The sequence below is a fragment of the Haematobia irritans genome, chromosome 2 (assembly GCF_050003625.1).
Source record: "Haematobia irritans isolate KBUSLIRL chromosome 2, ASM5000362v1, whole genome shotgun sequence".
NCBI classification, from domain to species: domain Eukaryota; kingdom Metazoa; phylum Arthropoda; class Insecta; order Diptera; family Muscidae; genus Haematobia; species Haematobia irritans.
The window spans coordinates 89,106,052-89,130,080 of record NC_134398.1 but is presented as its reverse complement, the minus strand read 5'-3'; the positions used below and the strand labels follow the sequence as shown (position 1 = coordinate 89,130,080).

The following is a 24,029-nucleotide window of genomic DNA, read 5'->3' as shown; positions in this document are numbered from 1 at the left end:
AAAAAAAAATGAAGTAATGATTAGTAACTTTATTTTAATTAAAGTGTCATTATTTTAAATAAATTTGTCCTTAATATTTTTTAAATTGCGCACCCTAAAATTTAGGTTGCATAATCTTTAATATCACGTAAATATTTTTTTCAGTGTAGTTCTCAATTTTTATACCCTAAACCACATACAGTGCACTCGCGGTAACGTGAACACCGCATAACGTGAACACGCTTTTTCTTACACCATGCCACACTAAATGAACGACCCGAATTATTTGCCAACCAAAAGCAGGTGGTTCCATCAACTATCAATGATATCTGTCAGCACAACTAACATTTGGCAATTGTAACTACATGGTAGTATGTTGGATCAACTTTGCATTGGTTGTCGCAATTTCATATTAATTGTTTTGTTTGTTGGTGCAACCGCCCTCGATTTTCTTTATTATTATCCTAACCAAATTCCAATATCAAATGAAAGGGCAGGTTATATTGAGATTTTATTAATTTATTGCAAGATTTACAATCGTAACAAACTACGAAAATAAATACACCCAAAGAAATTTGTAAGCAGGGACAGCAGAAAAGTCTGCTAAAACAGCAGAAAGTCTGCTGAAAAAGGGACAGCAGTCACTGTTTGCTGAAATAGCAAACATTTCCTGCTATTTTTTAAGCTCGACTACACTAAATCATGTTTTATTTTGGCTGAAACAAATAAAAATATAAACTTAGGAGCTATCCTATCATAATTAAAACAATATTTTATGAAAATCTATAGTAATTGATTAAAAATCTGAATATTTGTCGAATTGAGTTTGCTGATCGTATTTATGAGCTTCTAAGTATATTACAGTACTAAAATATACCAAAAATTACATTTGGTTCTTAAATATGCTTTAGGGAAAAATGTATAACCTAAAAATTTTATAATTTGTTGTTCATTAGGCTCTGAAGCACAAAAATATAACAGCAGACAACGACTGCTGTTATTTGCAGACTTTTTTCTATGAGTGTACAAAAGGTCCTAACAACAAAGGCTTTTGATCTACATATATGTGAGATAAATTTACATTACAATTTACAATTTTTTATAGGTAATGTTTGTTTACTAATGACAGATGGTTATTAGGTTGCAATTACACTGAAAAAAATATTGTCGTGAGGTCAAAGATTTCATGTCTTTAAAATACGAATACAAATGTTGCTTAGCATAGAAGACGCATTTCTCTAAAATAAAGTTATTTTCCTTGTCGATAAACTTTTCAATGAAGTCGTATTGTCCTTATAAATAAGTGATTTGACTTAAAAATGGGTATCTTAACATGAAAGAAAAAATTGTTGGGCTAAGGTCAAGTTGACTTTAATGATTCAGAAAAATTCTTTAAAATTAATGAAATTGTCTTTAAATTTGTTGTCTTTTTGCATCTTGACTACAAAGCAAAAAATCGTTCAAATATAGGACATGTTTTTCAAAACTTTATTTTAAAGAAGTTTTTTGCTTCAAACATAGCAAATTTCTGCTGGAAGTCGAGTCTTAATTTGGAAAATAAAGTTGCCGTTAACTCGTTTTTAAAGGACTTTGATAGCATATGAAGAAAAAAAGCTGAGAAAGCGAAAAATTAAAATTTGCTTCCTAGAAGCAAGTACACAAAACCCACATTTAAAAGAGAATTATGTCTTAAAAGTATCCTTGCTTGTATTCTCCGCTTCTTTGGCTCGGAATCAATACCATATTTTTTAAAGTAAAGACAAAATCTTTGGAACCGAGTATGCTTTTTTTTCAGTGTATGTGGTCAAACTACAGAACCTAATTCAATATATACTTGCCAGAAATTTCTTCCTTAAGCCTCTAGATATAAATACAGATCGACATGGACTCGTCCTGTATTCTTAATACAATAAAAAAATCTCGCTTGCCGTAAAAAGTATTTGTCTTTGTTGGTGTATGAAGCCTGCAATTTTTATGGAAACTTTTGTAATATTCCTTTTTTATAAATCGGTGCGATACTTACCTGAAGGCAACCTCATTTCTATGGGATAAACTTTATTCAATGTATTGCGGACTATTATCAAGCAAATTCTGTTCCCCGTTTTGCAAATTTTGTATCGTCATACAATTTACCATGTCGATGTTGATATAAATATTTATTTGTTGCAACAACTACCTTACGCCCGTCCTATAATTGAACTAAGATTCTATTAGTATACTCAACTTTTGGTTGTACCAGCCATTTGTTGATCCCCATGATGTAGGTCTCACTATGCCGGTAGTTAGCTCAATAATTTTATGCAGCATAAAACCAAATTTATCGACATTGGTTACTGTAACCATTTGAATGGTTATGGGAATTTCGTTTTGATCCCGTGAAATTTTTTGTGGCCGTGTTGGATGTATAATGGGGAAAATAATCAAAACATTGTTCTTGTAACAAAAAATAAGTTACTGACATCATTTTCTTATTGTAATTATCGAATTGCAACCAACCATTTCTCTGAGTGTATTCTATTTCTTCTAATGCAAATCTAACCTTTGTTCTATTTCACGGAAGTGATAGAATATGATATTTACACAAAAATCATTCAAGTCAGAAACAACTATTTTTAAGATCCATGTGATATTTTATATATAAACAGTCGTGTGACAACCTCTTGCGCAAGGATTTTGAATTTGGCGTAACGGCTAAATTCTTGTCCAATGCTAAGTGGATCCGGTACGGTGGTCAAGGCTGCGGCTTAGCTCGTCGGATGGGGTGGTTCTTTCCGCTTTATCGGTTTCACATTTAAATTTATTTGAATGTACCGGTTGTTTTGTTACACTAGAGCTGGGAGTGGCGAAAAGGCTAAAATAGCAATTATGATTATACAGCCCTGGGGTTTTTCGTATTCTCTATGAGAGAATCTACTGTCATGTATAGATGTGTGTGTTCCTCACTTCACCAGATGGTGCAGGGCTGGGATGTTGAATATCCAGAACTGGGCTATTGTAGAGCTTTTTAAGGCATTTTTGTCTTAAAGGTTTGCCTGTTTATTTTGCCTTAATCTGACTTAACCTATATCTTCTTTTCCTTGGCCGCCCGCCCCATATGACATATTTTGTCATTCATGGTATTTTTACTGCCATGTTTAAAAATACCCCAAAATTCGAATTGCCATTTCTTCACATTACATGGCCGTTACTTTTTCAGCCTGTTTGAAATATTTAACACATATTTAAATTAGTTTTAAACACGAATCACAATATTTATTAATAGTTGATCTTTCTTTCGATATGTATAATCGTGTCTGTTCTGGTACACACATGTACAATTTTCGTGTGGCGTCACACTTAAAAGGTGTTCTGGCCAACACTACACACCGTTATAGACCTGAAAAATGTACACGAACATTTCTTTTGTGTAGGCTTAGTGTACAGCCATCGTATGCCAAGTTAGAAGTTTTTATAACAAATAAATAACAGATTCTGAAACTTGAATATGTATTTTATAAATATTTGCAAATTTTATTGGGAAAGTCACTTATATATGGCAGAAACCACGATTTTAAAAATCCATCTAAAATTTGAACCGAAATTTCCTCTGATTGGTGTATAAATTTTGGGTTTGTTTTAATCAGCTGATTTTCAGTGTGTTCGAAAGTATAATGTTGCCACAATTTTTAAAAATTAACACAAAAAAGTTGTAAGCAAAATTATCTTTGATTTTTGTGAATACTATCCGCTTTCCTAAACAAATCAAAGGTCTTTTTGAAAATATAAGGTAATTAAATTATAACTTTTACAAAATCAATGAGCTAAGAAAAGTGAATTTTACCAAATTTATTGCATGAAAAATATGGCATCTTCAATTCTGCAAAGTGTTCTTGGTGCACAAATCACTGAGCAAATTAAAAAAAAACTAACGCCGCCAATATCTTTCTGCACATGGAGGCCGCCACGATAGAAAATTTGTTTGCAATATTATTGTAAATATTTAAGCAATACAAATGAGAAGAACCTTAACAGAAAGTTAATTATGCCCACTATAATTAAATTTCCTTTAATTTATGGATGTTAAAAACTGTTTGACCAAAACCAAAATAAAAACTTCTCCGCTGTCAAAAACAAAAACGAGAACGACACGGCGATCGTTTGTTCATGATTAACATTGAGGAGGGATAGAAAAAACAAATCAAAACAAAGGTAGAAATCAATTGTCGCCTTCTTATTTGTTCTTGATAAATTGCTCTTGTCCTTACATTATTCACTGCTAACAAAAATCCGGCAGGCATTTTATGGCTTTGAATTACGCACTTTTAATTTTTTATGTTTATACCAGCAAAATATGTTTTGTTTATAATTTCTGTCTGCAAATAATATGGCTCGCAGAAAAAATCAGCTGTCACATTTTTCGATTAAAAGTCCGAAAAAAGTGTTCACACGTGTGACTCAGAACAACTAACAATGTGTGTGGTGTGTAGAAAGTGTATAGTGTGGTGCACAATGCGGTGTGACCCAGAACAGGCATGAATGTCACAACCCCCTGCTCAATTCATGAGGTAATGGCACAGTGTTAATAGCTGCGGCTTAGCTCGTCGGATGGGGGGATTCTTCTTCCTCTAAGGGGTGACATTTAAAATTTTGACATTTTGATGTGCCATCAAAGCATAACGGCTGTAAGAAAATCTAAATGAAATTCAAAAACGGAAACGGTAACACAGAGATAATGCTTTCAAAATTCATCCAATGTTGTTCGAATCCTGAGGAACATGATCTAGTTGTCCCTCATGGCTGCCCTCCCCATATGACATCAACTGTCATCCTTTCCATCTTCGTCGCCGATTAGAATTTGCAAATGCCCCAAATTTGTAACGCTTTTTCAAATTAAGTGACCGATACATTTTTTCTGCCTTTTTCTAAATTACTCAACACATATTAGTTTTCTTTTTTTAAATTTCACATCATAACATTCATTTTTTATTGATTAAAAAGAATTATAATGTTTTAACTAATTACTATATATATTATATATTACTATATATATATATATATATATATATATATATATATATATATATATATATATATATATATATATATATATATATATATATATATATATATATATATATATATATATATATATATATATATATATATATATATATATATATATATATATATATATATATATATATATATATATATATATAAATATATGTAAATTCATATCTCGAGATTTATATAAATATTATTTACACGAATGTTACTAGGAATTTAGTAATGTATATATATATATATATATATATATATATATATATATATATATATATATATATATATATATATATATATATATATATATATATATATATATATATATATATATATATATATATATATATATAATTTTCAAAATAGCAACTATATCAGATATATATATAACTACAATCAAAGTCTAGGGCGCAATTTAAGTCCAATCGCCTACAAATTTGGCACATGTTCCTAATTTGGGTCAGAATAGAACCCTATTGATTTTGGAAGAAATCGGTTCAGATTTAGATATAGCTCCCATATATATCTTTCGCCCGATATGCACTAATATGGACCCAGCAGCCAGATTTTGTACAAACATAACACTTAGTCGTATAGTCAAGTGTGCAAAATTTGATTGAAATCGGTTCAGATTTAGATATAGCTCCCATATATATCTTTCGCCCGATATGGACTTATATGGCCCCAGAAGCCAGATTTTTGGCCGAATTTGGTTGAAATTGTGCACTAGGAGTTTAAGTAGTAGTATAGTAAAGTGTGCAAAATTTGATTGAAATCGGTTTAGATTTAGATATAGCTCCCATATATATCTTTCGCCCGATATGGACTAATAAGGTCCTAAAAGCCAGAGTTTTGGCCCAATTTGGTTGAAATTTAGCACAGGGAGTAGATTTAGCAATGTAGCTATGAGTGCCAAATTTGGTTGAAATCGATTCAGATTTAGATATAGCTCCCATATATATCTTTCGCGCGATATGCACTTATATGGATCCAGAAGCCAGATTTTTATCCCGATTAGCTTGAAATTTTGCACAAGGAGTACAATTGGTAGTATAGTCATGTGTGTCGAATTTGATTGAAATTGGTTCAGATTTAGATATAGCTTCCACATATGTTTTTCGCCCGATATGGACTTATATAGCTCCAGAAGCCAGAGTTTTGGCCCAATTTGGTTGACATTTTGCACTAGAAGTACAATTAGTAATATATAGTCATGTGTGCCAAATTTGATTGAAATCGGTTCAGATTTAGATATAGCTCCCATGTATATGTTTTTCTGATTTCGACAAAAATGGTCAAAATACCAACATTTTCCTTGTTAAATCGCCACTGCTTAGTCGAAAAGTTGTAAAAATGACTCCAATTTTCCTAAACTTTTAATACATATATATCGAGTGATAAATCATAAATAAACTTTTGCGAAGTTTCCTTAAAATTGCTTCAGATTTAAATGTTTCCCATATTTATACCCTGCTCCACACTGTGGAGCAGTGCATTAGCCAACTTAAATTTTGAGTCTATAGATTTTGTAAAAGTCCATTAAATTCTGTCCAAATCGAGTGATATTTAAATGTATGTATTTGGGACAAACTTTTATATATATAGCACCCAACACAGTTGACGGATGTGATATGGTATCGAAAATTTAGATCTACAAAGTGGTGCAGGGTATAATATAGTCGGCCCCGCCCGACTTTAGACTTTCCTTAATTGTTATAATATTAAATTGATCCGACGGGCTTTTTGGGCAGCAAATAAATCAATGACTTCTTCAGTCGGCACATTTATTCGGCGATAAACCGACATTAATGCCAATCCTTTAAGTCTACTCTCGCTAGTCGAATTTCTAAGATACGTCTTTAATCTCTTCATTGTTGAAAATGAGCGTTCGGATGAGCACGTAGTAACTGCAGGGATGGAAAATGCAGTACTATAGTACTTTTCCAAAACTTTTTCACCCCGGTCAGTACCGTAGTACCCCCGCGAATGATTTAGTACCTTTTGTGTAGAGTCGATATCAGATTTATGGTACAATAGCTTTGACAAAATATTTTAATATTTTGAGAAAGTCTTTATCAACCTTATTTGCTAATAGTCTTTTACAAATATGGCAAAACAGACATGTTCATGTGGGAAGAAAATCTCGATTTTGTAAAAGACATAGTCAAACACAGGATTTTATTGAACTTGAAGAATGTTTTAGTCGAAAAAAGAATGCGATTCTATATTATCGATTTTTTATTTCGGTAGAAAATGTTGTCAAAATTTTATTTCTATATAGAATTTTTGCAAAATTTTATTTTTATAGAAAATTTTGACAACATTTTATTTCAATCGAAAATTTTGTAAAAATTTTATTTCAATCGAAAATTTTGTAAAAATTTTATTTCTACAGGAATTTTTTGCAAAATTTTATTTCTATAGAAAAAATTTTGCAAAATTTGTTTTCTATAGATTTTTTTTTGCAAAATTTTATTTCTATAGAAAATGTTTGCAAAATTTTATTTATATAGAAAACTTTGTCAAAATTTTATTTTCTTTAAATTTCAGTCTCTTGACAATAATCTTCCAGTGAAATTTTTGTTGAAATTTAGTAAAAAGTACCTTTCCTCAAAAAATACCTTTTTTGTACTTTCTTAAAAATTGTATTTTCCATCCCTAAGTAACTGGCAAAGTGACCAAAATTTTTAAAAGAATATGCACGTTTGGAAATATCTCTTTATTGCTTCCATCGCTGAATTAGGCAGGTTCTTTTCGCAGGTTTTGCTCCATTTCATTTACACATGTGTGTTTGGCTGTTTCGTTGTTGTTGCATTGGCCAAACAAAGCGAGTCATGTTCACAAAAAGAACAACAAACACACATAAAAAGCAGAAATACATTTTCCAAAAATGAAATTTGTGGTGCGAGAACAAAAATAATTTGTTTTTTTTTTTCGACCGTCGTTTGACGGGCTTTTCAACTAGTATTCTATGATTTATACAAGTTTTATAGGTAAGCGTTTTTCAAAATAAAACCTCCAGCTTTTCTTCAACATCTTCGATAAAATTTTTCTATGCAGCTAAAAATATATATTTATTTATATAAAAATATTCATTCATTTCGGGGGGGGGGGTTTGATCCCCCTCATCCCCCTGAATACGGCCTTGGATGACATAATTGTTTACTCCTCATCTCTAAAAGAACATTTTGAACACTTGAACATAATTATAAATAAACTTAAGGAATCTAACATGAAAATCTCGTTGGAAAAATCGAAGTTTTATGAGAAATAAGTAGAATTTTTAGGCCATGTTGTTGCGCAGAACGTAATAAAAACAGATTCAAAGAAAATAGAAACAATAAATGAATATCCTTTGCCGAAAACACTAAGGCAACTGCGAAGTTTTCTTGGAATGATAGGATATTATCGAAAGCTTATAAAGAATTATGCGAACATAGCAAAACCGCTGACAAAATATTTATCTGGTGAAAATGGAAAGGTATCCCAACATATGTCAAAAAGAATTGAAATCAATATAGATGAACAAGGTGTGTTAACTTTTGAAAAATTGAAAAAATACTTTCCGAACAAGTAGAATTAGTGCAACCTGATTTTAATAAAACATTTGTCCTTACCACCGATGCCTCTAATGAAGCAGTAGGTGCTATTCTTACCCCCATTTTCATGAAGCTCCGTTAGTGCTACGTTAGCTAACGAACTTTTAAACGGTGATATCTACATATCTGTCATCTTGCGTATATATTCCATATGCCAGTTAGAAACTTAACTGCTGAAAATTTTTCAGTTAAAGTTAACCGGAGAAAAGATATTTCCATTTTTCTTTCTGTTAACTGGCAGTTAAAGCCTAACGGAGCTACATGAAAATGGCCGTTAGCCAAGACGGTAAACCGATTACATTTATATCAAAAACTTTAAACTCAACCGAACGCAACTATGCGACTAATGAAAAAGAGCTTTATGCCATTGTTTGGGCTTTAAAGAATTTAAGAAATTATTTATATGGTAGTTCAAATATAGAAATTCATACAGATCATCAACCATTAACTTTTGCCGTGTCTACTCGAAATCCCAATGCAAAAATAAAAAGATGGCGTTCCTTTATTGAAGAATTTTCGCCAAAAATGATTTACAAACCAGGTGTCACTAACGTTGTAGCCGACGCTCTTTCGCGACAATATTTAAATAATATTTCGGACGAAGACTCTTTGCAGGACACCCAACATTCTACAGAAAGTAGTGATAATTTTAACATTCCCGAAACATCAAAACCTTTAAATGAATTTAAGCAATAAATTTTGCTAAGCAAGTCAAATTTTTCATTACATCAAATGATAGTAAACTTCGGAAGGACTCGTCATATTATTGAATACGATACTAGGGAAAATCTACAATCCATTCTTTTGCAATATATCAATCCAAATTTAGTGACAGCGATACACTGTATACCGGAAGATTTTTATGATTTTAAATAAACTGTAAAAGGCGTATTTTCAAATAAGTTTGTATTTACCCGCATATTTCCTATTGATGTAATAAATGAAGACGACCAACAAAGTATAATAAAGGAAACACATTCGCGAGCTCATCGTAGTTGTAAAGAAAACCATAAACAAGTATATAAACAGTACTATTGGCCAAAAATGGCAGACCACTTTAAGGAATATATCAGGCATTGTTCTATATGTAATAAAAATAAATATAATAGACATCCACAAAAAGTTCCAATTGGAGAGGCTCCAATTCCTAACAAGGAGGGGGAGTACCTTAATGTTGACATTTTTTATGCAGAAGGATTAAAATTTCTAACTTTTTTTTTTCTATATAGTCTTTTTTTTTATTATTAGCATCTATGGATTAAACCCTTACAGACTAACAGTAATATATTACATTATATACATATCGTTTGTTAATATATCAAGTATTTAATAATAATGTTATCTTTTTCTTTACATTGTATTTCTCTTCTGACAAATCAAGATAATAATAAAATTTATTGAATTCTTTACAAAGACGGCGAAGTGGATCGTTGTTTTCAAAGTTCGTTCGAAAGTATTCAATGTGGAGCAGTTCAAAGTTGCGGGTAGGTCTAAAGGGTACATTGAATGATATGCTGTTAATAAGGAAGTCAGATTTAAATCTTCCGTTAATTAAATCAACCATAAAACAGATATTCAGCATGGTACGTCTACTTTTCAGTGTTGGTAATTTGATGAGCGATAGTATTTCTTTGTAAGACGGTAAGGTTTGAGGTGTCCAGTTATTCCGACGTAAACAAAACAGTAAAAATTGTTTCTGAACAGATTCAATACGATTGCAATGAATTTGGTACTGTGGGTCCCAAATTACAGATCCATATTCCAGGATAGGACGCACAAGTGAAGTATATAAGTTTATTGTAACAAATGGGTCAGAAAATTCCTTACTCCAGCGCTTGACAAATCCAAATGATCCATAGGCCTTATTTACTGTCATAGAAATGTGAGATCTAAAATTTAGCTTGCGATCCAAAAGTATTCCAAGATCTTTAAAGGATTCAACAGTTTCAAGCGTTGTGCCATTCAAGTTATAATTCGTGTCGATATAATTTAATCTATAAAAAGAGATATGCTTGCATTTCCTTATGTTCAGTTCCATCATATTTGATGAGCACCATCTGTACATGCTATTCAGATCAGATTGGAGTAAGGATTGGTCATCACTATTCCGAATAACCTTTATAATTTTAACATCGTCAGCATACATGAGAGTGTAACCATATTTAATGGCTGATGGAAGGTCATTTATAAATAAGCAGAACAATAGAGGGCCAAGATGACTGCCTTGTGGAACACCAGAAGGCACATGTATTGATTTTGAAATAATGTTATCAAATACTACAAATTGTGTACGATTCTTTAGATAACTTTCAAACCAGGATACCATTAATTCACTGAAGCCCATGCGATGCAGTTTGTACAGTAAAAGTGAATGGTTTACTTTGTCAAACGCCTTACTAAAATCAGTATAACCCTGCCAGCATTTCAAAGTTCCATTTCAACCTCATCGTTACCACAGACTCGTAAATGTGACTTCAACCATCATGAAAAGGTACATCAAAAAGTACATGCAAGTAATTTGCCATCCCTACTGTTAAAAAAGCCATTTTTTTGTGAAACGCCAAGCGCAACCAGCTTGTTATATTTTAATTAAATAAAAACGAAAATAAAGTTCTGAAAACATAGATTATACGCTTAAAATTGTGAAAGGTATATTGGTGAACAATTTGGTGATTTTCCAAATGGAATAAAGTGATTGTTTTTCAGATATTTTACAGACACGCTGCCTCCATGGAATAAAAACACTGGTTGATAGACGCAGCAACATGTAACTCGCTACTTGTAACTCAACATCATCATTAATGCCAAAAATTATGTTAAATGTAATGTGATAGTGGTATAAATGTTATATTTTTAAGAATTTGTAAATGTTTAATCAAATTAATAAATATCTAAACAAACGTGTTTTACTCGACCACAATGATTCTTTTACAACTATCTTAAAATGCACTTTTTCTGATTGTTTGGAGGGTCCCTTATTGGCGTCGTTCTAAATTGATCTATAAAGGCACCTAATAATTGCACTCATGCGAAACATTTTTGTAGTAACTTGGCGTGGTACAACTTCTCAATAGTGACGGCGCTTTTCCGACGAGTTTTTGATGTCGTATATGATTGTTTTCGACGTAGTGGGGATTCTCAAAAGAGTCCCCAAATTCAAAAAATGTTGGCAGGGAAATGACATCAGTCTGTAAACGATCTCTAAAGCCTTCATTAACCATTGTAGTCAATTCCAAGATATTTGTTATGGTCGAACAAGATTTACGGAAGCCGTGTTGTTTAGGCGATAGAAGAGAGGAGACTTGATGATTCAAAATATCAGAAATAATTTTCTCCAACAGTTTTGGAATAGCACTTTATTTAGCAATGCCTCTATAATTCGTAATATCTGACTTGCTTCCATTTTTAAATAGCGGAATGATAAATGAATTCTTCCACAACGTAGGAAAGTGACCTGTGCGCAAAGATTCATTAAACAGAAATGAAAGAGCAGTCGAAAGAGAATGAGCACAATATTTGAGGATGTTACTGGGAATCCCATCAGGGCCCGGGCGATATGAACATTTTATCTTTTCCATATAACTCATCACAATATCAGGAGAAATAAATGGAGTAGTGAATGTCGAATATTCCTGTATCTTATATGGGTACGCATCAGATTGCTTGAAATCCTTATGGCAGTAAGTTGTTGCAAAGAACTTTGAAAACAAATTACATATAGATTCATTATCATCCCCTTCAACAGCACCATAGTGAAGGGTTCTTGGATACACATTTGATTGTCGTTTAGAATTAACAAATCTGTAAAATGACTTTGGATTAAGTTTCAGTTCATTTTTAATTTTCGATAAATAATTGTTATAGGATTGTTTATTCCACAGGTTGTATTCTGAACGAGCAATTGAGTAGTTTGCATAGTCAGTCACAGATCCAGATTTTTTATACTTTTTATAAAGTTTATTCTTTCTATTCTTCAAGTTACGTAATTTACTGTCATTCCAAGGTGGACCAGTGTGAGAAGTTATTTGAATTAATGGAACAGATTGGGCAATGAATGAATTCAAAGTTGCATAAAATGTATTTATTGATTCATCAAGATTTCTCGCTGGTAAGATTTTATTCCAATCCACATTTAATAGTAATGAGTTCAGTTTTTCGTAATCAGTTCTATTAAAAGAGAATATTTTATCAGTTTTCAATACGAGTTTTTTTCGCATAGATCTCGAAAAAGACATATTTATATTCATACAGACAGTGGGATGATGAACATCTTCAGGATTTACAACGGCGTTGACGCGAGATAAAAACACATCTTTTAGTTCATTTGTAAAAATAAATCAAGTAATTTATTTTTCGAATTTTGTATGTTGCTAATTTGAAAAAGACCATCTTTTAACAAGTTTTCAACAAATTCAGATTGATATCCATTTCTTAGCATTGGTACGGAGTAATTCATTTCCTCACAATATTTCCATGTAATAGATGGAATGTTAAAATCACCAGACAAAACAATCAAATCAGAGGATCTCGCAGTAGATAGGACCGATTGGATAGCAGTCAAATGAGCATTATAAACATCGTTACAAGAACCAGGAGGAATATAGGAGCAAGTCACAAACAATGAATTATGGCCGCACCTTATTTTCACTCCTAAATATTCAATTTGAAGTTCATTTGGAATATCAATTTTTGATGAAGCAAATTTCGAAGAAACAGCAATTAGGACGCCGCCACCAGATTTCTTCAAACCATTTGTGCGGTCACATCTATAAATTTGGTACTTGTCGCATAAGATTTCAGTATTTAAGATATTACTTTGAAGCCAGGTTTCAGTAAATATAATCAAATCATAATCAAAGCCAAAACTATCCGTATATAACATTCTGATAAACTAAAGTAAAATTCGTATCAGACAGGGTTTTATTTCAGTTTTTTGATTGCTCAACGGGACGTGCAGGTAAACGGGCAACTCTATCTCTAAAAACAAATTCATGCACCACAGCTCTGTAAGGCCAAAATTCCGGATTGACCACTGTGTCAAAAATGTCCTCAGGTACGAAAATTTTGAATGACGACTTATTCCTCCTCTCTACAAATTGCAGTTTAGATACCTTAATGTCTACATTTGCATTCAGTTTTGATTTTATGTAGAAATGAATATCATCCTCAGTTGTTTCTGGAGCAAAACGGGCAGCAAAAATGGTTTTCATTGGGGGTAAGACCCTTAAAGGTTTTGGAGCTGAACCAGCAGGCGATTGATTTGTAGGTGTATTAAAAGGAGAAAAGAATGCATTAGTATCAGTTAACACAGTAGCTGGTGCCACTACTGTTCCAGTGTTCAGTGAATTCGAATGCGACGGGGTAATAATAATAGGTGGAATAGGTAAAGGTGCAGTTTCAGCGTTGTTAGTAGGAATGACAACAGTCTCTGAATCCTGAATATTATTATTGGCGTTAACTAGTGTCGGAGAAATTGTTTCAATCTCATTGTTAGATGAATTCTTGTTAGATTTAGATTTCTTCCTTTTTCTGGAATTTTCAGTTGGTGATTGTAACACTATGTCCAAGTTTGAAGAATTATCGAGAAGATTCTTATATTTTTTAAAGCGATCTGAGATCAAATCAAAATTCCTCGAAATATCATCGAGTCTGGCTCTACAGTTTTTAAAAAAGGTAAAAATCTCGCCATCAATATGTTTGCACTTTTCACAGCACCACCGCAGACCCTTATCTTCACGTAAGTTGTCAATTGTGCGTGCTGCTAATTGCGCACATTTTGAATGGTAACTTGTTGAACAAATCCAGCACGAAATCATTTGTTCGTCCAATTTAGTGATACGACACGACGGTATAGGGCAAGCCATTTTTCAATTTTTCTTAATATGTCAAAGACAAGAATGTGGATGCAAATATATTTCCAACAATTTCGCAATGAATAAATATATGATTCAGACTTGAAATCAAATGTGAAATTTAATACGTAAAATCCAAAGTATACTTCTAGGCATATACAAAAATCAGAGTTGAGTTTAGGCTAGCAAATTCAGTACTTAGCTATTTCAACAACCAGTGATTAGTACTTAGCCTGATCAACAACCACAGAAAAACTTTTGAAGTGAGCTTTTATCAATCAAAACAGAAGGAGAACAGTGGAATGGCGTTTCGCTGGCCAACACTATTGAGTGAGGAGTAAGCTGACGTTTCTAATTTGTGTACTCACAGGTCAAAGCGCCTTTTCTCTTTGTTTACAGAAACCACGAAACAACAACAAAAACTGAAATATTTGTATTGCTTTCGATGGTTTGCAGTTTTATAAAACTTTATAAAAATACAGCTTTCAACACAAAACAGCTCAAACGAAATATGTCGAACAGAATGCAAAAGCTTTAGATCACGTTAAGCACCGGTTTTAGCACAAGTTAAGCGAGATATTCACAATGAAATTTTAATTTTAATTGGAGCAACTTGAAAACACGTCCAACAATGTAACAATGTTGCAGTTCTTTTTTTTGACGGAGTCATTGAAATATCCGAAGATAAAAGTTATAAACTATCGGGAACATATTTAATACAATTCCATAATGAATCAATAAAGATAGACAACCAAACACTCGTTTCAAAAGAAATTTCAAATTTCAAACCCCTTCCACCTCTTTTACAAATGTCTTCTAATAAATCACTAGTCGAATAAGTGTTATCTTTAGAATTGATGAAAAGTTTACAAGCTAATAATATTGATAAAATAAATTTAATATCTACCATAGGAAATGTAATGCTTTCTACTAATATCGGATTATTTATCCTATTAATATTTTTAATTTGCTTATTTATTTACAAGTACAAAAGTAAATCTGACTCAGACGTTAATATTGTAAAAGTAGTTAACGAAGAAATCAAATCAAAAACTTCTACTAGTGAAAAAACTTCTCAACGATTTTGTAGCTCAAACGAACTCCCAACTTTATATATATATATATATATATATATATATATATATATATATATATACATATATATATATATATATATATATATATATATGTATATATATATATATATATATATATATATATATATATATATATATATATATATATATATATATATATATATATATATATATATATATATATATATATATATATATATATATATATATATATATATATATATATATATATATATATATATATATATATATATATATATATATATATATATATATATATATATATATATATATATATATATATATATATATATATATATATATATATATATATATATATATATATATATATATATATATATATATATATATATCAATGCCACAAGTCATTGAGAACGATGGCAAAAATTCATGAATTGGGCTTCGAATTGCTTCCCCACCCACCGTATTCTCCAGATCTGGACCCCAGCGATTTTTTTCTGTTCTCAGACTCAAAAAGGATGCTCGCAGGGAAAAAATTTCGCTGCAATGAAGAGGTGATCGCCGAAACTGAGGCCTATTTTGAGGCAAAACCGAAGGAGTACTACCAAAATGGTATCAAAAAATTGGAAGGTCGTTATAATCGTTGTAGGGCTCTTGAAGGGAACTATGTTGAATAATAATATTGAATTTTGACAAAAAAAATGTGTTTTTCTTTGTTAGACCAGGGACTTATCAGCTAACCTGTTACATATCTATCGATCGATAAATCATAAATACACTTTTCCAAAGCTGCCTAAAATTGCTTCAGATTTAAAAGTTTCCCATATGTTTTACCATCATTGTGTTCCACCCCAGGACATTCGCCGACTTAAATTTTAAGTCAATAATTTTGTAGAAGCCTAACAAATTTTGTCCAGATTGTGTCCGATTTAAGTGTATGTATTTGGGACGAAAACCTTTATATATAGCACCCAACACAGTTGACGGATTTTATATGGCATCGGAAATATGGATCTACAAAGTGGTGCAGGGTATAATATAATCGACCCCGCCCGACTTTCCTTACTTGTTTAATTTGTGTGATAAGGCTCTCTTCACTCTCTTTAAACATGTATTTAATTTGTTGTATCATTTTGAGATGTATATTTAAATAAATAAATTTAAGTGTATGTATTTGGGACGAAAACCTTTATATATAGCACCCAACACATTTGACGGATTTTATATGGCATCGGAAATGTGGATCTACAAAGTGGTCCAGGGTATAATATAATCGGCCCGCCCGACTTTCCTTACTTGTTTAATTTGTGTGATAGGTTAGGTTAGGTTAAAGTGGCAGCCCGATTAAATTTCAGGCTCACTTAGACTATTCAGTCCATTGTGATACCACATTTAACTAAAAGTACCTATTACATATGGGCACTTCTAGTCTTAACCACTGAACCTTCTCTATTATTTACTTTTGTGGAACCAACCAGATTGCTCCAAAAACATTAACAAACTGCTTAAGTTAACGTTTTCCAGGTCAGCCAGTAATCTAAAGCTATATGCTCCTAAAATTCGCTTACACCTTACACAAAAAGCAGGACACTCACACAAGAGGTGTTTAATTGATTCCTTTTCCTCCACGTCATGACAGCTTATACAATAGTCATTATACTTCGCACCTATAGTTTTTGCAAATTCGCCTATCAGGCAGCGACCCGTTATAGCAGATATTAGGGGTGCTATCTGACGCCTTGAGAATACTAGCATATCTAGTGTGCGGTTAAGTTTAAATGGGGCCATATTTGCTTGGTGTCGTTACAACCCTTGCAATTTTCCCATCGAATATTGGCCATCATAACAGCCTTCTCACGCAGTAAGAGCTTGCAGGTGGCCAGAGGCATACCAACAGATTCTAGTTCCCCTGGAATATGTAAGGTAGCTCCTAAACTTGCTAACACATCTGCTTCACAGTTCCCCGGTATGTTCCTATGGCCAGGCACCCATATTAGGTGAATATTGTACTGCTCGGCCATCTCGTAGAGAGATTTGCGGCAGTCTATGGCCGTTTTTGAGTTAAGGAACACAGAATCCAAGGATTTTATTGCAGGTTGACTGTCTGAGTATATATTAATGCCAATATTTGTTGGAACATTACTTCTCAGCCAATTCACCACCTCTCTTATTGCCAATATTTCAGCCTGAAAAACACTACAGTGATTAGGTAATCTTTTCGCTATTCGAATTTCTAGATCTTTAGAATATACTCCGAACCCCACTTGTCCATTCAATTTGGAGCCATCAATATAGAAATCTATATATCTTTTATTCCCCGGGGTCTGTGTACACCACGCCTCACTGTTGGGAATTAGAGTTTCAAACTTTTTGTCGAAAAGCCACTACGTTAGGCACATCTGGCATTACTTTGAGGACCGAACTATTTCCGACCACAGCGATAGCTCGCACAACCGCACAGCCGTTGTTGCAGCTGACTGTTTAGCCAAAATGTCTAAAGGCAATAGATGTAGCATAACATTAAGGGAGTCTGTTCCTGTCTTACTAAATGCGCCTGAGATACATAAGCTCGCCATACGCTGAACTTTATCTAAACAAGTCGGTTTCTGAAGTGCCGGCCACCAGACTACAACACCATATAGCATTATAGGTCTAACCACTGCCGTGTATAGCCAATGCACAATTTTTTGTCTTAGTCCCCACTTTTTCCCTATTGCCTTTTTGCACGAGTACAAAGCTACCGTGGCTTTTCTCGCCCTCTCTTCAATATTAAGCCTAAAATTCAGCTTCCTGTCCAAAATAACGCCAAGGTATTTTGCACACTCACCAAAGGGAATTTCAGTACCCCCTAAGGAAATGGGCCTAACCGTGGGAGTTTTGCGATCTTTGCAGTACATGACTATTTCTGTCTTTGCTGGATTTACACCAAGACCATTATCTTTCGCCCATTTTTCAGTCATCCGGAGAGCTCTCTGTATAATATCTCTGATTGTGGATGGGAATTTTCCCCTGACTGCTAGCGCCACATCATCTGCGTATGCCACCACTTTTATCCTTTCTTTTTCTACAGAAACCAGAAGGTTGTTTATAGCAACATTCCAAAGAAGAGGTGATAGAACTCCTCCTTGGGGAGTGCCTCTGTTCACATACCTTTGTATGTTTGCTTGCCCTAGTGTGGCTGAAATACGTCTCTTTATTAGAAGTTCGTCTAACAGCCTATGTATACCTGGATCAACATTCAGAGTTGTCAGTCCATTTAATATCGAGCTCGGATGGACATTATTGAACGCCCCTTCGATGTCTAGAAACGCCACGATTGTGTATTCTTTGACAGATAGTGAGCTTTCAATAAAGCTGACCAGTTCATGCAATGCGGTCTCAGTAGACCTGCCCTTCGAGTATGCATGCTGTCGTTTCGAGAGCAAACTTGAATCCACGCTAGTTCTAAGATACATGTCTATCATCCTCTCCAGGGTCTTAAGTAGGAATGAGGATAAGCTGATTGGTCGGAAATCCTTCGCACTCGAGTGAGAGGCTTTTCCTGCTTTAGGTATGAAGACGACTTTTGTTTCCCTCCACTTTTCTGGAATATATGCTAAGTTTACACATTGTTTATATATCACCGTCAACCAGGGGATAATTCTTTCAGCCACTGCCTGTAACTCCGCCGGAGTAATTCCATCAGGTCCGGGGGATTTGAATGGTCCAAAGCTATTTAATGCCCATTTTATTCTAGATTCCGACACAATTTCCTCGATAAGAAATGATCGCTGAGCCTCTGTTACACCGCCGGAACATGGTTCAACCGTCTGATTTCCAGGGAAGTGTGTGATAAGGCTCTCTTCACTCTCTTTAAACATGTATTTAATTTGTTGATCATTTTGAGATGTATATTTAAATAAATAAATTTAAGTGTATGTATTTGGGACGAAAACCTTTATGTATAGCACCCAACACATTTGACGGATTTTATATGGCATCGGAAATGTGGATCTACAAAGTGGTCCAGGGTATAATATAATCGGCCCCGCCCGACTTTCCTTACTTGTTTAATTTGTGTGATAAGGCTCTCTTCACTCTATTTAAACATGTATTTAATTTGTTGCATCATTTTGAGATGTATATTTATTTATTTAAATAAATAAATAAATATGTATATTTACTATGTTTTCTCTAAATGATTTAAAACTTCTATCTCTTTTAGGTGATGCCGTTAGCTGATTTGTTATATTCCCACTTGTTGAACACATTGTTCAGCAAGTTTGAAAATTAAATCAATTTGACTGACAATCAATGTTTCAATATGGCGACTGACATTTTTGTTTTTGTAATACTAAGACTACCTTAGGGGAGCCACAGTGGTGCAATGGTTAGCATGTCCGCCTTCCATACACAGGGTCGTGGGTTCGATTCCTGCCTCGACCGAACACCAAAAAGTTTTTCAGCGCTGGATTATCCCACCTCAGTAATGCTGGTGACATTTCTGAGGGATTCAAAGCTTCTCTAAGTGGTTCCACTGCAATGTGGAACGCCGTTCGGGTTCGGTTATAAAAAGGAGGTTCCTTGTCATTGAGCTTAACATTGAATCGGGCAGCAGTCAGTGATAAGAGAGAAGTTCAACAATGTGGTATCACAATGGACTGAATAGTCTAAGTGAGCCTGATACATCGGGCTGCCACCTAACCTAACCTAAGACTACCTTACTAAATATGCCTTGAAATTATTACAATTGCAAACTACGGGAACAGGGATTAATCAAAGAATCGTATCATATATGTAACTATCATTCAAAGATATGAACATGTACGTGAAATGCGATTGATTTTTGACCAGAGAAGACAACTATCGGATTTCAGAATACGCTTAAATTGATGTTAAGACTACAAGCAATAAGCAAATTTCTAATACTTACCATCGTATTATAGACCATTTCCATTAGGCTCGAAATCTACTAAGAGTGGATTTGAAATCCCTTTTTTATAAGGAAAATTACAGTTTAAATATAGTTAAAGTAGATTTTGAAATTGTAATGCGTATGAGGTTTTGGATGTGATTGAGAACATACAATATATTTAAAACCTCATACAAATTATGCTTCCGAATTCCACTTCAACTCGATTTCAATTGTTATTTGCCTTATAAAAAGGGATTTCAAATCAATTTTTTAAAGATATCGAGCCTTATGTAACAGGACTATATCTTCAAACAATATATTTTAGAGTCGGGTTTCAGCATACCTCAAAATTTTTCTTAACACCCCAAGCAACAAGCATATTTTCTTCTTACCATCGTATGGGTTGTGATTGAGAACATTTCATTTAGCAAGACCACATCTTCAAACAGTATATAATGTATTAGTTGTAAATTACTTTAAAGTATTTTTTACAATTGTATATAATTCAACTACGTAGTAAGTTACGTACTTATTGCTAGTATATATAATTCACTCACTGATTGAATATGCCTTTCTTACAAATTTACTATGTCGTGTTAGACGACATTCATCGACGTCATTCTCTGGGTCAAAATCACTATAATTTGTGGATGACTTCATTAGAGCAAACGTTTTCAAAAAGTCAATTCTTGTATAACTTCCTGATGACTCGATCCTTGTATCGGAGAAATTCGACTTTACGTCGCTTATATTAGTTCTCTTTGGCATAGTTGATGACCCGCAAGACAAGGACAATGCGTCCGTATGTTGTTCATTGACCCTAAATATATCATTTGTTTGGCTTTCAATTAATGATTGACCACTACCAAATTTAGTTTTTGGTGAACACTGAGATGGACTACGAGGATGATCTAAATCCAAAACTATGTAATTTACGACAGTCCCATTCGGAATAGAATTTATTCGTTCTGGTGTTGAATGCGATGGTTCTGTATTTTTTCCACAAATATTAACCTCAACGTTGGCATATGAAGGCTCTACTAATTCGATACCAGAATGCGTAGTGCGATTTGCTGAATGTGGTGCGGGTGGTATGAGTTCAATATTGGAGTATATCCTTTCAGCCTCATTTCTAGCAGGAGATAAAATTGGAGCGCATTCGTCAGGAGGTTCATCTAGAGAAGATGTTCTAGCAATTTGCTTCGAAATTAAGTCAACCGAACTAATAACATTGTTGATAGCAGGAGCGGAACTGTTATTATTGCGTTCATTTACAGTAGATATTGGTGGATCCATGTATATGTTAAAACTATTATTAATAGGATTGACATTTGAGTATGATGTTACAGAAGGAATATGGATAATTTCAGACGTAATGGAAGGACTTATCAATGAATCGGGTGAGTTCAAATTCGTCTCATTGTGTCCATCTAAAATATTTCTCTGGTCAACCCCAATTCCAAAAACAGATGATGGCTCCAAGTACTGATTGGCATGTTGCTGATGCAAATTCAATCTATCAAACAGATTTATGCGGTGTGTAGAATTGATGGTACGATCACGGTCAGTACCAAGAGATGCGGACATAGAATTAATATAGCTTTGAAATTTGGAATATAATTGATCCGCGTTGCAACAGCGGAACGTATAAATTCCAGGCCCAGTTGTACACCGTCTGCCGGCTTCGAAACTAAATATATCTTCATTCAGTCCATATCTGCGTAGATGTTGCAATGCCCACGAAACTGGCTCATGATTTGGTGCAATAAACACGATTTCGTTGGGGGTTAATTCCAGCGTCCCCTCACCCGCCAACGTCACCGACTGTTCTGACTGAACACGGAGCACGGCGACGTTAAACACACCATCTCTTCTCAACGAAAATATTTGTTTATTGCTACTACTGATGCAGCCCATTTCATTTTTTATTAACCATATTAAAGTCTCTGTACTAGTATAGTTCACTGTATTTCACATTACGGTATTTGCATTAAGTGTAAACCCTAACCAGTATTTCCAACCTAATTTAAAGTTAGTCTTACTATCTTCCTCGGATTATTATTATTACAGGTACTGTAATCAAATCATCTGATCACAACCAATAAACACAGGGTGTCAATAAGCCACCATAATTTACACTCCATTCTGCTCCTTAATGTTTCCAAGAATCCCTGCCAACTTTTTTTAATTTGACGGCACTTCTGAGAATCCCCACCACGACGAAAACAGTCGTATCTCTGCTAAAATTTTTTGGATTTGACCGCGCTTCTGAGAATCCCCACCACGTCGAAAACAATCGTATACGACATCCAAAACTCGTCGGAAAAGCGCCGTCACTATTGAGAAGTTGTACCACGCCAAGTTACAAAAAAAGTATCGCATGAGTGCAATTATTATGTGCCTTTTTTAATAAATTTAGAACGACGCCAATAAGAGCCCCTTCAAACAATCAGAAAAAGTGCATTTTAAGATAGTTATAAAAGAATCATTGTGTTCAAGTAAAACACGATTGCTTAGATGTTTATTAATTTGATTTAACATTTATAAATTCTTATAAATATAACATATATACCACTATCACAACACATTTAACATAATTTTTTGCATTAATAAAATAATGATGTTGAGTAACAAGTAGCAAGTTATATGTTGCAGCATCTATCAGCCAGTGTTTTTATACTCGATGGAGGCAGCGTGTCTGTAAAGTTTGGAAAGTCAAATATTGTTCACCAATATACCTTTTACTATTTTAAGGCCGGTACTATGTTCATTCTTGCGAAAATTTTTTATGGAAACCATTATTTCGCACATAGAAAGCGGCGTTTTTTAGCTAGCTTGGAGCGCTATTTTACAGGGAGCGATATTGGATTAAGTTGGTGGTTGTTGCTTGTTTTTACCAAATAACATTTTGTTTTTCCTTTGGCAATTGATCTGCTATTCCTTTGATCCTTTGTATAGTTTCGGAACAAAAATATGGTCCGTGTTTGATTTATAAACCCGCACAAATAGTTTTTAATAAATAAATTATTTCTTAATTCACATTGCAAATGGCGCCGTGCTATAAACGTCAGTTTTTCAACACGAAAAAACAAAGTATCACAAATGGAAAAAATTTCGCAAATTTTTCGCATTTTTTGGTTTTGTATGGAGTTTCAACGCAAAAACCGAACAGAGTACCGGCCTTTAAGCGAAATAACTACCCTGCCAGCATTTCAAAGTTCCATTGTGCTTGGTGTTTCACAAAATATAAAATGGCTCTTCTAACAATAGTGATGGCAAAATAGTTTCATGCGAATAGTGATGGCAAAATACTATCACAGTTGGCGATTGTTGCAGTGTCACTTACGAGTCTGTGGTAGCGATGAGGATGAAATGGAACTTTGAAATGCTGGCAGGGATAAAGCCTTCAAGGCCAATAAACATTATTACAAATAGTATACAAGTAGTTTTTAATCCAATTATTTTCTTTAGCAATATACAAATAACGCGGCTCCCAAGCCATATATTTAAAACACAAAAAATGTAAATGTTTACAAATATTCATAGCCCTAGTTTCACGTAATTTAAAATTCCTTCCTAAGCCGCT

General features: G+C 33.5%; 2 protein-coding genes across 2 annotated transcripts; both read right to left on the bottom strand.

Moving 5' to 3' along the window:
- Window positions 1-13,543: 13,543 nt before the first annotated feature.
- LOC142224742 (uncharacterized) lies at window positions 13,544-14,482 on the bottom strand. The gene has a single exon (XM_075294528.1). It carries the CDS (start codon window positions 14,480-14,482, stop codon window positions 13,544-13,546), a length of 939 nt encoding a protein of 312 aa, XP_075150643.1.
- Window positions 14,483-20,861: 6,379 nt separating this feature from the next.
- On the bottom strand, window positions 20,862-22,477 carry LOC142225713 (uncharacterized). Its single transcript, XM_075295551.1, has one exon. The coding sequence runs from the start codon at window positions 22,358-22,360 to the stop codon at window positions 20,993-20,995; it is 1,368 nt and encodes a 455-aa protein (XP_075151666.1). The 5' UTR covers window positions 22,361-22,477; the 3' UTR covers window positions 20,862-20,992.
- Between the last annotated feature and the right edge of the window lie 1,552 nt (window positions 22,478-24,029).